Genomic DNA, 15,006 nt, shown 5'->3' with positions numbered 1-15,006 from the left:
AAAGGCCATACATATGATGTTTTTGAGGGATTGACTATTTCATGCAACCTAGATCGGAGATAGGAAATCACAACGTGGGTTTATTTTGTATAATTAGACCGTGTAGCATAAGTAGCATGAATAAGTTCTAATAAAGTTTACATTCAATTATTATTTTAGGGGGGTTTCTTCACTTTTCTCTTTAACTTGGAATATTGCTTCTAAATTTAGTGAGAGGTCCTATGTTTGGAGAGGTTCTTACACTATGACTATTTTCACTCCTTTGTAAGTAGTGGCTTCTCTTTCTTGTTTCTGTTCAGTATTGTCTTTCTCACTGGAATAATTTGATTTAAGCTGTATGCCTACTGCTCACATGTCTGCACATAAAGCTCTTACGTTCTGCCACCTTCAGTAAGTCCTATATCACTGAGCACTATATCCAATGAGATCAGCATGTGTTTGTTTTTAGCAAATATGCTCCTATATAAAACATCTTGATATTTCACCAATCCTGCCTATTTTCTTATTGTCATATTTTCTTTACTGTAATTATTATATGTATGCTTATTGTGCCGAACATAACCTCGCCACAGGCTCCTGGAGGAGCCTGCTTGCCAGCCTCCTGCCTTAAGACTATGGGCCCTGCAAGATACACTGTAAAATTCACTTTAAAAGGGCTCTGTTCATGGAGTTTCATTGTATTATTCGGGAACTGAACAACTGCACAAACTAGAGACCACCCGGGTGCTTGTTAAGCCCAATTGACACTTTGTAGCAATTTCCACCGCAGTGTTCTAATTGTTCGATAGGGTGGCCACAGTCGGTACGAACGACCACAAAGTGGTGGCCATCTTGTTCCTACGAACGCAGGCAGCGGTGTTTGGGCATCGAGCTCATGGAACTAAAATCAGAAACTGAAATTCCTGAAGACCGCTGGACTTCCATAATCACCTGCGTTCGGTTCTATACAACCTGGAGGGGCAATGTTTGGTGAAATCATTCCCACAAAGCTATATGCTGTAATTATGATATGTTGGTATTTTATGCACTTTTATACTCCCAAAAGAGACTGACAGTTATCATTGATTTCATGGAACTGTTTTGGGCATAGGACCATGTGTGCAGTGGGTGAAATAATTGACTTTCATGGAAAAACTGAACCACTGAACCTGGGTGATTTCTGATATGTTGGTCACCCAGATTGGGGCTCTCTGAGAATGTAACTTTTGTGGGGTTTCTATGGATTTTGGAGGTACTTTTGGAAAGTTTGTAAATTGTAGTTTTTTTTTTTTTTGTACCTGAGAGATAATTTAATCATAGGTTTGCTTCTCAGATAATTATCTCTCAGGCACAAAAGATCATGGGAGGGATTTCCCTGTATTCTTGTATTGGAAACCCCTTGCATGGGCTATTGCATAAAAGGCTCTGTGTGGCCCTGAATAAATCAGATGACTCCCTGCATTAAGCCTTGGCTCATGTGTGGGGGGGAATAGCTATACTGCTATATCACTTTCTCTTTTACTGGCTATACAGCGATACTTTGTTGGAGGAGAGGTCTTCCCACTGGGAGCTGGATCCAGGTGTTGGGTCCAGGGTGGGAAGGGACGGCGAGACCCCAGCCAAGCGGCAGCTATTGTGGCTACAGTGGTTATGGTATCTGGTGCGGTGCTTCTGGTACTCGGTGAGCACTAGGAAGTGTGATTGGCGGAGGTACCCAGTCGGGGTGCCAGGCGGTCCGCCAGACTTATATTACATCACTTTTTCCATTAGAAAAGTATTCTATTTCTCGTATGGTTTTTCCACCACTCTATATTTGTTTTATTTTTCTGAAATGGATATTTTGGGGAAAAATAGCAGAAGAATTTCAGAAGAAAAGGGCAGAAAATTTTTAAACCATTTTTAGAATAATTGTCTTAATATGAACAGATCAGAGACCAAAATAAGATACTTTTCAGAACACTTCCATGAATCTTCCCCACTGTGTATTGAATGTTGTCTTCTGCTTACTGATCTACAATATCTAGTTATAAAAGCCATGGTGTTTTCATAAAATCTCTGCTATTATCTAACATGTATCAGAAGATAGCATGTTCTTTGCAAATGATCATGTTTATTGAATGACCGTGGCCTGCATACGGTAGATTATGCTGTAATATTACACCAGTGGTTCCCAAACAAGTCCTTATGGCTTAGCAACAGTGCAGAATTTATGTATGAACCTTTTCTATCCAATAGAGATACTGACAAAAGCTGGACTATTGACTGGTTTGGAAGCAACCTTATTACACTAAACTCAAAGGCTAATTCTGGAATATGGGGTAGAAAATTAAATTTTGGAATGTCTAGCCATGATGAATCTTATGTTTCTGATAATGAACTTCCTTGTTTCACAAACCATTACATATCAACCACTATTTGTTTGATTTTCTCCTACTTATTGTCAGGGTTTGGAGTGTAGGAGCTAAGGTTGTAGAAGGTGGGAGAACTAGAAGTAAAGATTACACAATAATAATCCTGAAAGTGTAGTCAGGTCAGGCAAAGGGGTTGGTCCAGGTGACCAAAGTACATGGACAAGGAGACTAGCAACATACTTTTTTTTTAATTAATGGGGAGCTACAGATTGGATTAGAGCATCAGTTGACCACTCAAAGTCCTACAGCAGTCCATGCTTGCTCTAGCTAAACTTCAGAAACTGAATATCAATGGAGACCGTTCAGACAGACCTCCTAGTCATCTAATAAAAAATACAGTGATTTGCAGAACATGCGATAACTATAAATCCATTCCCCTCTTCACATTACTGGTGGCAACCTACACTCTTGCACTCCTGCTCTACCAAATACATTTATTTGAAAAAAAAACATTGTATGCAAATTACTGTTTAAATATTGATTTGCTATTTTATTAAATAAAATGAACACCGTTAATTTGTCTACTTGCTCTCTGCACATTTTCTCCCTAAAAAACAAAGGTTTAAAAATAGCTATTTTTGATTATCAATGTAAAGGTTGTGATTGGTTAGGCACATGACTTTACAGAAAACCGTATAACAGTGCTTAGATAGAAACTGCAAACCAAAAAGTCTTGTAGAAGCCTGTAAAACCCACAATTTCTAATTATACAATTTGTACATCATTTTTACATTTTTTCTTTAAATTACCTTTTTTCAGTTTTTGTCTTATAAGCAGCACAGCGATAGTGCAAGCCAAGATGCTTCCGGCTGTTGATCCGCCAATGATAACGGCTGTTTTACTGTGGCCAGTAGGAGCATAGCTGAACGTTATCTCACCTAATGCTGAAATAGACATTCATACATTTATTTCCTACCAGTATTTTTTTTAAGATACTTGCTAAAGTGTTATTTACTAGACAACAAATATTTAACTTTTTTAATATAAGTTTATCAAGTGCACAGTTTGTTTTATTTTTCTATAGAGTCTGTGATTCATAGAAAGATATAGATATTTTGTGTATTAATTCTAACACATTGCACAGTTTTGCAATATTAAAATGTGTGATTTGTTTGCTCTTTCTGTGACTTTTACAAACAATAGCAGTGAGTGATAAACAAGAGGAAGCAGCATGCATTATATTAGGAGACAGTGTTCTATTCACTTGCTAAAACATCCCCTAGGTAGTTTGCAATTTGTCTAACAAATGAATAGCTTTGAGATAAATAGACATTAATTTGAATGACTTAAACCGTTAAATATTTTCCAAATTATTTATGTTAATTCAATTGGAGATTTGTCCACTATAGGATCTATTGTGTCAGTTATAAAATCTTTTTCTATTTTTTATTGCATGTGGGGCAGACTTTATTTCGTATAAACTGTCATTTGGCATTATAATTTTTCATGTAAAACAGTTTTGTAGGAATAGTATTTAACATTTGTAAAATCAAAGGGGTCCCCAGTCCACCCTGTTAAGAAGGATGATTCTTAACTGATTATACTATCATATGAAATTATCAGGAGCATTGCTAGGTATCAAAAAGACCAGGGGCTTCACCAAAAAATCATTGTTATGGCCTCCACCACATATATTGACTTAAGCCCATAACCATACCCTATCCTAAGCCAGACTCTTTGACCAACACTATAATAGAACATGTATATCATGACCAGATCTATAAATGCCATTCTGTGTGTGACACACCACCCTGTCACTGGATTATTAAAGTTCTTTTTAATCTCTGGTTCGTTCGGTATACTGCTTTCACCTGAAATTTTATTCTTGTTTTGTTCGAATACCGAACAAAACCACAAACTACCAGACCACCCATATGCTGCTTGTTAACCTCCATCACCCCTGTCAACACCTCATTAACACTTGTATTGGCATCTTTCCAAACGGTTGGCTGGGTGGTCGCTGTTCATATATACGAACACGGCTAGACTTTTAGATTTGTTCTGAACCAAACAGCTATTTGGTGAATCCCTGAATTTCGAGCAGAAATATACGCAAATTATTGACGGGGGTGGGGGGTGATTCAATATTATGCATTTTGCCCATGGCACTAATAAAAAGATGTTTCAGGTATCCAAAGAATTTTCTGGCTTCAGAAAAAAAAATGATTTGGTAGAACCCAAATTATTCGCAGTGCGAGTCTACTGTGGACTACAGCATCTTACTTCTAGCCCTGTTCTCATGTTAACTTAATCATCACTGTTAAGTCAGCTTATAAATACTGTTGGATGTTAATAATGGTGTTCTGAAAGTGATGATGAAATTCCAAATTCTGCCGTCTATTTGAGAAGATTATCAAATTTAGAGTAGTGGATCAAGAGACATGAAACAGAATGCAGATCTGTTTGAAAAACTGTTGAAAAGATGTATTAGCATTTATACAAACACTAGCATATTCCACAGAGGAAAGAAAGAAAGGAAAAGAAAGGAAAAGAAAGGAAAAGAAAGGAAAAGAAAGGAAAAGAAAGGAGAAGGAAAGGAGGAAAGAAAGAGTAACAGGTCCAACTCTGTCATTACCATTGTAACAAACTCCCTTCCTTGGTGTTCGGTTGTCAGTGCCACTCATTCATCTCCTGAACAGACTGCGTTTAGTACCCCCTTGTTATACCCTTCGAACGCCGACCTCCCCTGGTTGTTAACCGCAAATTGGTGATTAATTTGAGTGCTTCCCTGTGTCTCCCGAACACTGGCAGTGGTACCTGGTTGTCGAACGCCTGGAACTATTTCTGGCCTTGCGTTTCCACAAACCCGGGCAAATATGGTTGAACCACCGAAGGGATATGACTTTCGTGGGGTTCCTATGTTTTTAAAATGTATTTTTATGATGTTTTATAATATTGTATATGTTTCCTGTATCTGAGAGATAATTGAGTTATAATTGAGTTTTCTAACGCAATTATCTCTCAGAAACCAAGACTCCTGGGCGGAAAACCCATGAGTTTTTCATGTGGAGACCACATGCTAGGGATCAGTGCATCAAAGCCGTGTTTGGCCAGAACTAAATCAGTTCTACTCCCAGAACTGTGTGTCGTCCAGTTGCTGGGGAGGAGGTAGGCTATTCACTTGGCTTTTTCTTATTCTTGAGTTCCTGAATTCCTGATCATAGCAGAGGGAGAGTCCTGGTCAGGACTAAGGTTCTGCTACACATGTTATAGCCTCAGTTAAAGCACAGAACCGGGTTTTCAAAGTGACCTATGTATGTATGTATGTGTGTGTGTGTGTGTTTGACAGAAAATAGTCTTGATTACCACTCAGTGCCGCATGTGAAATCAAGAAATACTTAAAGACATGGTTCCGGTTATAAAATTATAATGCAAAAACAATCTCTTTTTTAATCAATAAAGAAAGAGTAAGGATGATATCCAATACTTGAGTAACAATTTATAACGTTCACTATTTACAATTATTATATGGAAAGATAACGCTGAAATGTGATGTCTACCATTATTTGGTGATATAACTTTTTGATGTTGTGAGAGACCATGAAGCAAGACCCTGAGGAGCCAGGCAGGAACAGGAACATGTGAGTGTGAGGGGAGTGTATACAGAGTAATGCGGTAAAGTGGTTTTGCGATGTGGGTGGAGTAGTTGAATTGGATGCGTGGGCTAGTATAAATAGGTTGCCATCTTACAGTATAGCAACCATCTTAATTATCAGTTGGGAACAGCTTGGTAATTACTGGATGTTGCGCTCGATATACCTGATTTCCAAGTGCTGTTTGCGGCCAGGGTATTGATATCGATGCGGTCCTCTCTGCCCTCAGGGCTGAGGCCTTACAAGATGGGGGTCTGCACCTGCAGGCTCAGCTGGCTTGTTTTCACGGTGGTAGTGGAGGTCCCAGAGGTGAGCTTGGCCACCGGAACGTTTTGACCCTCAAGGGGAAGCTATGGGCCATCCTGGGAGCAGGAGTGCAGGTCTGGCCTTGTAGATCCAACGGTCTGTGGCCGCAAGGCTTGCTTCACCTCCCTTGCGGGCTTCTGTCACTACCCGGGCAGCGGGGCGGTCCATGGCAGTCCGCGCCCGCTTGTCTTCCCCTTCTCCAGCCCCACGCAGCAGGAGTCAGAGTCCCTCTTCCTGGGCTGGCTGGTCTGCTACTACACAGACTGATAGTGCTCCAGTACTGGCTGAATCCTTGTCTCTGTCGGCGGACCCGGCACGTGGTTCCCGCGGTCCAGGCAGACGGAGAGGTGGACAGGCCTCCAGGTAGGTAAGTCGGCTTAAGGTTTTTTTCCTGGGGGGCAGAGGTCTCCCTTCCTGACCAGGGGGTGGTGGCTGGGAGTAGTGTGAAGTGGATGTCTCCTATTCCTCCTCTTGTTAGCTGTGCTAGACCCCTGCCTTACATGGGGGTGCCATCTAGATCTTCCTGGGCTCCACTTGCCTTCCACATCCCAATGGAGTGAGCCTGTCAGTATGGGTCAAGGGGGGAGGGATGTGAATTCACCTGTTCTTTCCCAGGGGGCTCTGGACCATGTTCCAGGCCTCGTTTTGTGCTACGCTGGTATCGCTCCCATTGGAAATGGCAGCTCCGGCCCAGCCTCCAGTGGTTACGGCTCCGCTACTTCAATAGACTACCGCGCCACCCGGTGAGTCTGGTTCTGCATTGGTGGAGAGTCAGGCGGGTTGTGTGGGTAGCCAGGGCAGAGCTTGGGGACCTTGTGGATAATTGGGAATGGAATTCAGTGATCCCTTCTTTGGATGCGCGGTTTAGGGCGGGGTGGGCCATCAGTGGCTTCTGCCACAGCGATCCTTGACTCTTCCATGCCCGCGGCGGGTTTGCCGAGTTTGGAGGTTGCACGGGTCACTCATGGGGCAGCCTATATGTGCTGGTCAGGCTCTCTGGGTTTGCATTTGCACCAGGAGGTGCGGGGCAAAATTTGGAAGGGGGAGTTTGTTGAGATTTTCTCCCTGCTCCCCATGGTGGACTTGACCTTATCTTTATCGGAGTCATTGGACTCCTTCTCAGGAGGGGGCAAGTTTAAATATCGTAAGATTCCCATAACATTTGGGAATTGGATCAGGTCCTTCTCGATCCTAGCCAGTTTTATAGGGGAAAAGGCGCTCGATAAATGCTCAGTCCTGTTTTGTTAACAGGATACTATATGGACAGCATGTCGGGTGTATGGGGGCTTAAACTGGTGACGTTATGATGAACAGTTTAGCCAGCGGTTGCTAGTCCGCCCGTTCGTGGATTGGGATCAAATGGATATTGGCCTGTGGCTGGTGATTATGACCGGCCCAGAGTGATCTGTCGTCGGGGCAGAATTAAGCTCAATAAGAGGGTGTCACATTTGGGAATGGGGGAGCTCAATAAGAGGGTGTGAAGGGAATGGGGGGGGCTCATGGTGCGTCATCGCATCTTTGAGCGTAATACTTCTATTTATTTTCGTAGTGATGGAGTCCACCTGATGGATGTTGGGCTGTATTTAATTATTTTAGCTTTGCAGAATGCTTTGAAGGAGGCCATGGCTGTAGTGGTGAGAGGGCCCCACTGATTTAAGGGGTAAACCAGCGGATCTTGAGACGGTATATGGCCCTTGTCAACCGGGTGTTGGACCAGCAGATGTGCCCACTGAGCCAATTAACCTGCTAGTGCTTAGCATTACACAATGGTAGGCCCAAGAAAAGGCCTTGTGCTGGTTGGACCGAGGGGGGAGAGGGCTGCTGCCCTTAAGTTATGTTTGGTTGGCAAGGTAGTACTCAGTGATGTATCTATTCACTGTGTATGTATATAGTGTTTTATGTTATAAAGTTAAAGTTTAAAGATTTATACATTTATATTTTCATAAAGCTGTGGCCTATTTTAATCCAAAGCAAGTCTGGTGTGTTTCATGGGAAGCACATGTTGGGCTTATCAAGGGTCAGGTTTATGCCCATACACAGTTACCCTCTACCTACGCACATGACATATAATCCTCATATCTTTATTAACATATGTGTAAATTAATATTAAGTTGTTATGGTGCCCACAGTTTTGCTTTAAGACTAGCTATTATACTGACAAACGTTTGTGTTCCCTAGCAGAAATTGTGACATTTTGGCACTGATTTTGAAAATATGACTGATCATGTATTTTATTAAAAGATAGTGATCATATGAAGCCCTAGTTGTTTGGCTCCTTTTTATACCATAATGATAACAAAAATCACCCAAATGGTCCTGATTAAAAGTTTACATACCCTTGAATATTTGGCTGTGTTACAGACACACAAGGTGACACACACAGGTTAAAATGGCAATTAAAGGTTAATTTCCCACACCTGTGGCTTTTTAAATTGCAATTAGTGTCTGTGTATAAATAGTCAGAGAGTTTGTTAGCTCTCACGTGGATGCACTGAACAGGCTAGGAACAGGCTAGATACTGAGCCATGGGGAGCAGAGAAGAACTGTCAAAAGACCTGCTAACAAGGTAATGGAACTTTATAAATTATATAAAAAGATATCCTTGAAAATGACAGTCAGTCACTTATTTAGAAGTGGAAAATTTGGGAACATCTTGATACCAAGCCAAGGTCAGGGAGACCAAAAAAAGAGTTTAGCTTAGCCATAACTGCCAGAAGAATTGTTTGGGATACAAAAGAAAAACCCACAGGTAACCTCAGGAGAAACACAGGCTGCTCTGGAAAAAGATGGTGTGGTTGTTTCAAAGAGCACAATACAACAATACATGAACAAAAATGAGCTGCATGGTCGAGTTGCCAGAAAGAAGCCTTTACTGCGCCAATGCCACAAAAAAGCGTGGTTACAATATGCCCAACACACCTCAAAACTTCTGGCACAATGTTATTTGGAGTTACAAGACCAAAATAGAGCTTTATGGTCACAACCATAAGCACTATGTTTGTTGAGTGGTCAACAGGGCCTATTGTGAAATAATACCATCCCCACTGAACCATGGTGGGCACACTGATTTTCCTTTTTTTTGTGGGGGGGCGGGGGTGGAGGTGGAGGGCTCTAAAGGCATGGGGAATCTTTTTTTTTTTGAAAATTGATGTCAAGATGAATGCAGCATGTTATCAGAACATACTGCCAGACAATGTGCATCCTTCTGCACTCTTGGATTTTCCAGCATGACAATGACCCTAAACACAAGGCCAAGTTGACCCTCCAGTGGTTACAGCAGAAAAAGGTGATGGTTCTTTAGTGGTCATCACAGTCTCCTGACCTTAATATCATCAAGTCACTCTGGGAAGATCTCAAACGTACAGTTCATGCAAGACAGCCATGCAACCATGCAAGACTTTGTATGACTTGGAGGCATTTTGCCAAGACGAATGGGCAGCTATATCACCTACAAGAATTAGGGAACTCATAGACAACTATTACAAAAGGCTGCACGCTGTCATTAATCCTAAAGGGGACGTATTGAGAACTAAGGGTATGCAGACTTTTGAACAGGGGTTATATAATTTTTTTCTTTGTTGCAATGTTTTGTTTTATCATTGTGCCATTCTGTTAATATTCAAGAAATAAAATAAATGTGTTTTGCCTGCTCACTCATGTTTTCTGTAATAATGATACAGATATTACCAATTCTCCAAGTGTATGCGAATTTCCATCCACTTTCTGCTTGCAATATAGTAAGTCCTGTTTGTATTATATGAACCTTGCTCGAGGTACCATTTCTGGATAAACACGTTATACACTGTATTTCCAGGTGCTGTGGTGGGGATGAACTTGTTAATCTTCTCTTCTCAATATAGCAGTTCTGCCGCATGATGATGAGAGAGTTGGGCTAAAGTGCACTTTAGCAAGGGTCAGCTAATGCACAGCCCAGATTGCCCCCCCCCCCCCCTGCTTGTGCTCTGGGATCACACACCCCCTTTCCGTGACTCTGCTGTGAGAACTCTTTATTAAAGGATATACAGTACATACATTATATTTACTTCCATGTTCTGGAAATATAAGTGGAATATCCGTACCTTCACAGAGAAATATGTCCTCCGACCATTCTCCTGACGCCTGGCATTCAGTTTTATTGGACACGTCCAATATTCCACTTTTATTGCAGGTAAACTCACACACTGTCCCAAAGGTAAAATTTCCAAAAGGATGCGTACAGTTAATGAAGTCATATTTTGCGATTTCTAGAGGCTTGCATTGCACCGCTGAAAATAAAAATAAAAAAAGAAATCAGGAAATCAGTTGTGATTTAACGTATGACATATTCATGTGTTTTTGACCTTATGCATAAAAAAAGGCTTAACGGTAATACAGTGTGATAACAAATTAAGGTCTATTTACAAAGCAGTCCACTAAAACTCAAATGCTGTCTCTTACAAAATGATATAATACAAGGCTGCCCACCAAATTTATATATAAAAAAAAAAAATGGGGGATAACCCTAGTTAAATACAGCTAAGTAGATAAAATATAATATTTATTAATTGTTTAAAAAAAAAAAAAAAAAAAACATAAATGGAAAAAATAGCAAGAAGATAAGTTAAAACTGAAAATAACCTAAGTAACCAAGATACTTACAACAACACAGACAAGTTTTATCATATAAAAAGTCACCTAAAAAGGATTAATGCATTACTGTAGTAGATTTCTCTTGTTAAGCAAACATACATTGTGGTCAAACAAATTATCCTCACAAATTATCAATTATCAATAACAATGTAACACATTACAACTAGGCAACAATGTGGTTAAAGGAGCACTATAGGGTCAGGAACACAAACATGTATTCCTGACCCTATTGGGTTAAAACCACCATCTAGCCCCCCTGGTCCTCTCATGCCTCCCTAAATATAGTAAAATCTTACTTGTATTCAAGACTGCAGCTGCTTACTTTGTTCCTGTTTCCTTTAGAACTGCCCACTGCCTGCTGACATCAGCAGAAGTGGTAGCCTGATCCAATCACAATGCTTCCTCATAGGATTGGCTAAGTACCTCCATCAAATATGCTTCCTAGCTTCAATCAGGAACCTGGAGCGCTTCAGACCCAGTCACCTTGACTGGGGTAGCTGTACAGCTCTGCAACCCTAGACCAGGTTGCTGTGGTCATATCTCTCTGCAGTGAGATACCCTTTCTCCTGTGAAGCAGTGACTATGCATAGTTTTCCCCACACATTAGCCGAGACTGAATGTAGGGCGATATAGAGAACAGCTTTTTGAACACACAGCTTTTTATGCACAGCAATGTGGATTAATACACCAGGGGTCCTACATGCAATGTAATGTCCCTTACCATAGTCCCACCCCGGTGCCCCTCTGGGTTCTGTATTGCACCATCCGCAACCAACCAGGTAGACTCCCTGATGTGCCTTCTCAGACCAAAAGAAAATATATACTAAATGCCCTTTTTTTCTTGTTGTAATTTCTGTCCATGTAGTAATAGGGGTCTGTGACACACATGTTGAACTTTCAGGTAGTCAATCTGATCCCACCATGCTACCTTACTATTAGAGGGCTGTGCAGCAAAGTTCTGTTTTCCAGCACTCCCTCCTGACTGCCACCTGGGGGCACCAACTGTCCACCTTAAGTACCCTGGTGGTGCACTATATTACTGATCTTTTTTAGAATAGGTGGCAGCTTTCAAAAGCAGCCGACGGATATAAAATTATATATATATATATATATATATATAAATCAGGTATACCCTATTGCCCCCTCCAGTAACTGTAGAGACCTGGGGCTAAAGACTCCCCCTTCTGGTGCTTCAGCCCACCAAGCCTCATCTAGTAACATCTATGAATATAACTCCAGTAAAACTCATTCAATGGCTGTCTGAATCTGATACAAATTTTAGTTCACAATAGCTTTGTATGGGAAGTCGTCATTTTACTGGACACTTAAAAAAACAATACTTAAAACAACACTTTAACTAATAGAGCCTTAAAGCTAAAGGACGTAAGTCCTGGGCAAAAAGGGGGCAGCTCTTCATTAGCCACAGAGGACACAACTAATGAAAAGTATGTTTTTAGATTTTGGGAAATATATATTTGCCAGATGTTGTAAACTTATATTTTCTGTAACATTTAATTATACTCAAGCCCCTGAAAATGCAACATCTCATTGAAGTGGTTATAGTGTCTGGAATCCCATAGCACTGCCCTTCCATTTGGCAATAAACGTTTTTTAGCAAGAGTCTCTATTTGCTGCTTTGGCTAAAGAGAAAATATTAGCCTGAGCATCAATGGGTGGTTGTAATTGGCTGAGAGCAGGGCCGGACTGGCCCACCGGGATACTGGGAAATTTCCCGGTGGGCCGGCATACTTGCGGGCCGATGTGTGGCCACTTACTGCGCACCGGCCTGCGGGTCGCACAGCATGGTGCTCGCCTCCTGCCGGTCACAGAGTATAGCGTGGCCGAGCAGGAAGACCGCGAGTGGAGGAGCTTCTGTTCCCCAACCAGGTCTGACAGGAAGTGCTCACAGAGATCACATGACTGCTTCCTGTCAGACCGGGTACATTGGGCAGTAGCTCCTCCATACTGGTACAGGGAGAGCTGCGGGGGGACTAATGGGACACCTGGGGCAGGGGACACACCTGGGGGCTGGGGGAACTAATGGGACACCTGGGGGCTGGGGAGGAACTAATGGGACACCTGGGGGGGGAACTAAAAGGACACATGGGGGCTTGGGGGTGGACTAATGGGACACAGGGAGAGCTGGGGGAGAACCCAGCAGAGTCAGTTCCTCACAGAAGCAGTTTTTGTGTATAATATGTTCCTGCAGTCTCACTGCTTAATTCGCTGAAATTTAGGAGTGAAATCATTTTGTAAAGGAGGAGAATATATTTAAAAGAAGAAAAACTACCACAACAAGAGGACATAGTCTTAAATTAGAAGGACAAAGGTTTAAAAATAATATCAGGAAGTATTACTTTACTGAGAGGGTAGTGGATGCATGGAATAGCCTTCCAGCTGAAGTGGTAGAGGTTAACACAGTAAAGGAGTTTAAGCATGCGTGGGATAGGCATAAGGCTATCCTAACTATAAGATAAGGCCAGAGACTAATGAAAGTATTTAGAAAATTGGGCAGACTAGATGGGCCGAATGGTTCTTATCTGCCGTCGCATTCTATGTTTCTATGTTTCTAATGGGACACAGTAAGAGCTGAGGGGGACTAATGGAAGAAAGGGAGAGCTGAGGGGAGAAACTAATGGGACACAGGGAGAGCTAGGGGGAACTAATGGAACACATGGAGGGCTGGGGGGGTATAAGAACACATGGAGGGCTGGGAAGGGGGTAAAGGACACATGGAGGGATGAGAGGGGGGTATAGGGACACATGGAGGGCTGGAAGGGGGACACATGGAGGTCTGGGGGGGAACTAATGGGACACATAGAGGGCTGGGAGGAGGGTATAGGGACACATAGAGGGCTGGGAGGGGGCTAATGGGACATATGGGGGCTGGGAGGGATGGCTAGTGGGACACATGGGTCCTGGAAGGGGGCCCATTAGGACACATTGAGTGCTGGGAGGGGGCTATAGGGACATGTGGAGGGCTGGGAGGGAGTGCTAATAGGACACATGGAAGGCTGGTGGGCTAATGGGATGCACAGGGGGGCTCATGGGACACATTGGGGGTGCTACTGAAACACATGGGAGGGCTAATGAGACACATACAGGGCAGGGAGGGGGTATAGAGACTCATGGAGGCATGGGAGGGGGCATAGGAACACATGGAGGGCTGAGAGGGTGCTATAGGAGCACACAGAGGGCTGGGAGGGAGGGCTAGTGGGACACATGGAGAGCTGGGAGGGGTATATGGAGGGAGGGCTAATATGACACATGGAGGGCTGGGGGTTAATGGGACACATTTCAGGGCTACTAATGATACCGGAGAAACTGACGGAAGCCAAGTACAGAGAGACGGACACAGGTTTCTTCAGGAAGGAAGAGATTCTTTATTCGGTTCACTGATCGGGACTCAGAGGGACTAATGTCACCAAAATACAACAAGTTCTGAGCCCCGGACAATAGTGCAGGCTCCTTATATAGGCATATAACTCCTCCCATATTAAGCTCCACCCGCACATTCTCTTAACCAATCAAAACAAATAAGAATTAACTTCCTGCTTGACCGCATGGCTTGTCCAGCACAATGGAGGAGGGGAATACTACATCCTGTATTCTCACACATGCTCCGTACACTACTGATCGTATCTTGCCACGTGCAACCAACCGACCGATACGTCAGCATATGCACGTACACATGCCACGTGGTAATCTCGGCCTACTAAATTTATTTTTACCGAGATTCCACCACATTCCCCCCTTTGATGCCTCTTGATATTTCACAATTACTTGAGGCATCACTTAACCTTGGTTTGCATACGCCTCAGGTTACCATGAACCAGACCAGACTTTTCCTATGATGTGAATCCCTCAACACTCCTCTTCCTGCATTGGTTCTCCCTGATCTAGAGCCTTATATTTATATATAGCCATTATCTGTGCTGCAGCCTTCCTTTCTGCTATATTTTCTATCAGCCTTTGCACAGACCTAACCACTAAGGGAATAAGACATGGCAGGAGTAGACACAACATTAAAATCAGTATGACTCCGCCTACCAATGCCTTAAGCCCTCCAAACTGCTCATACCAGTTAC

General features: G+C 42.5%; 1 protein-coding gene across 1 annotated transcript in view; it reads right to left on the bottom strand.

Moving 5' to 3' along the window:
• LOC134569258 (L-selectin-like) overlaps positions 1 to 15,006 on the bottom strand; it is a 178,689-nt gene that overhangs the window by 22,681 nt on the left and 141,002 nt on the right. The window contains exons 8-9 of the mRNA XM_063428173.1: positions 10,369 to 10,554; positions 3,140 to 3,274 (exon numbers count right to left, since the gene is read on the bottom strand). Coding sequence (XP_063284243.1) covers positions 3,140 to 3,274; positions 10,369 to 10,554 — 321 coding nt within the window. The remainder of the gene's footprint in view (positions 1 to 3,139; positions 3,275 to 10,368; positions 10,555 to 15,006) is intronic.

The sequence above is a fragment of the Pelobates fuscus genome, chromosome 7 (genome assembly GCF_036172605.1).
Source record: "Pelobates fuscus isolate aPelFus1 chromosome 7, aPelFus1.pri, whole genome shotgun sequence".
NCBI lineage: Eukaryota > Metazoa > Chordata > Amphibia > Anura > Pelobatidae > Pelobates > Pelobates fuscus.
The sequence above is the reverse complement of the archived record's forward strand: the minus strand, read 5'-3'. Positions and strand labels throughout refer to the sequence as shown.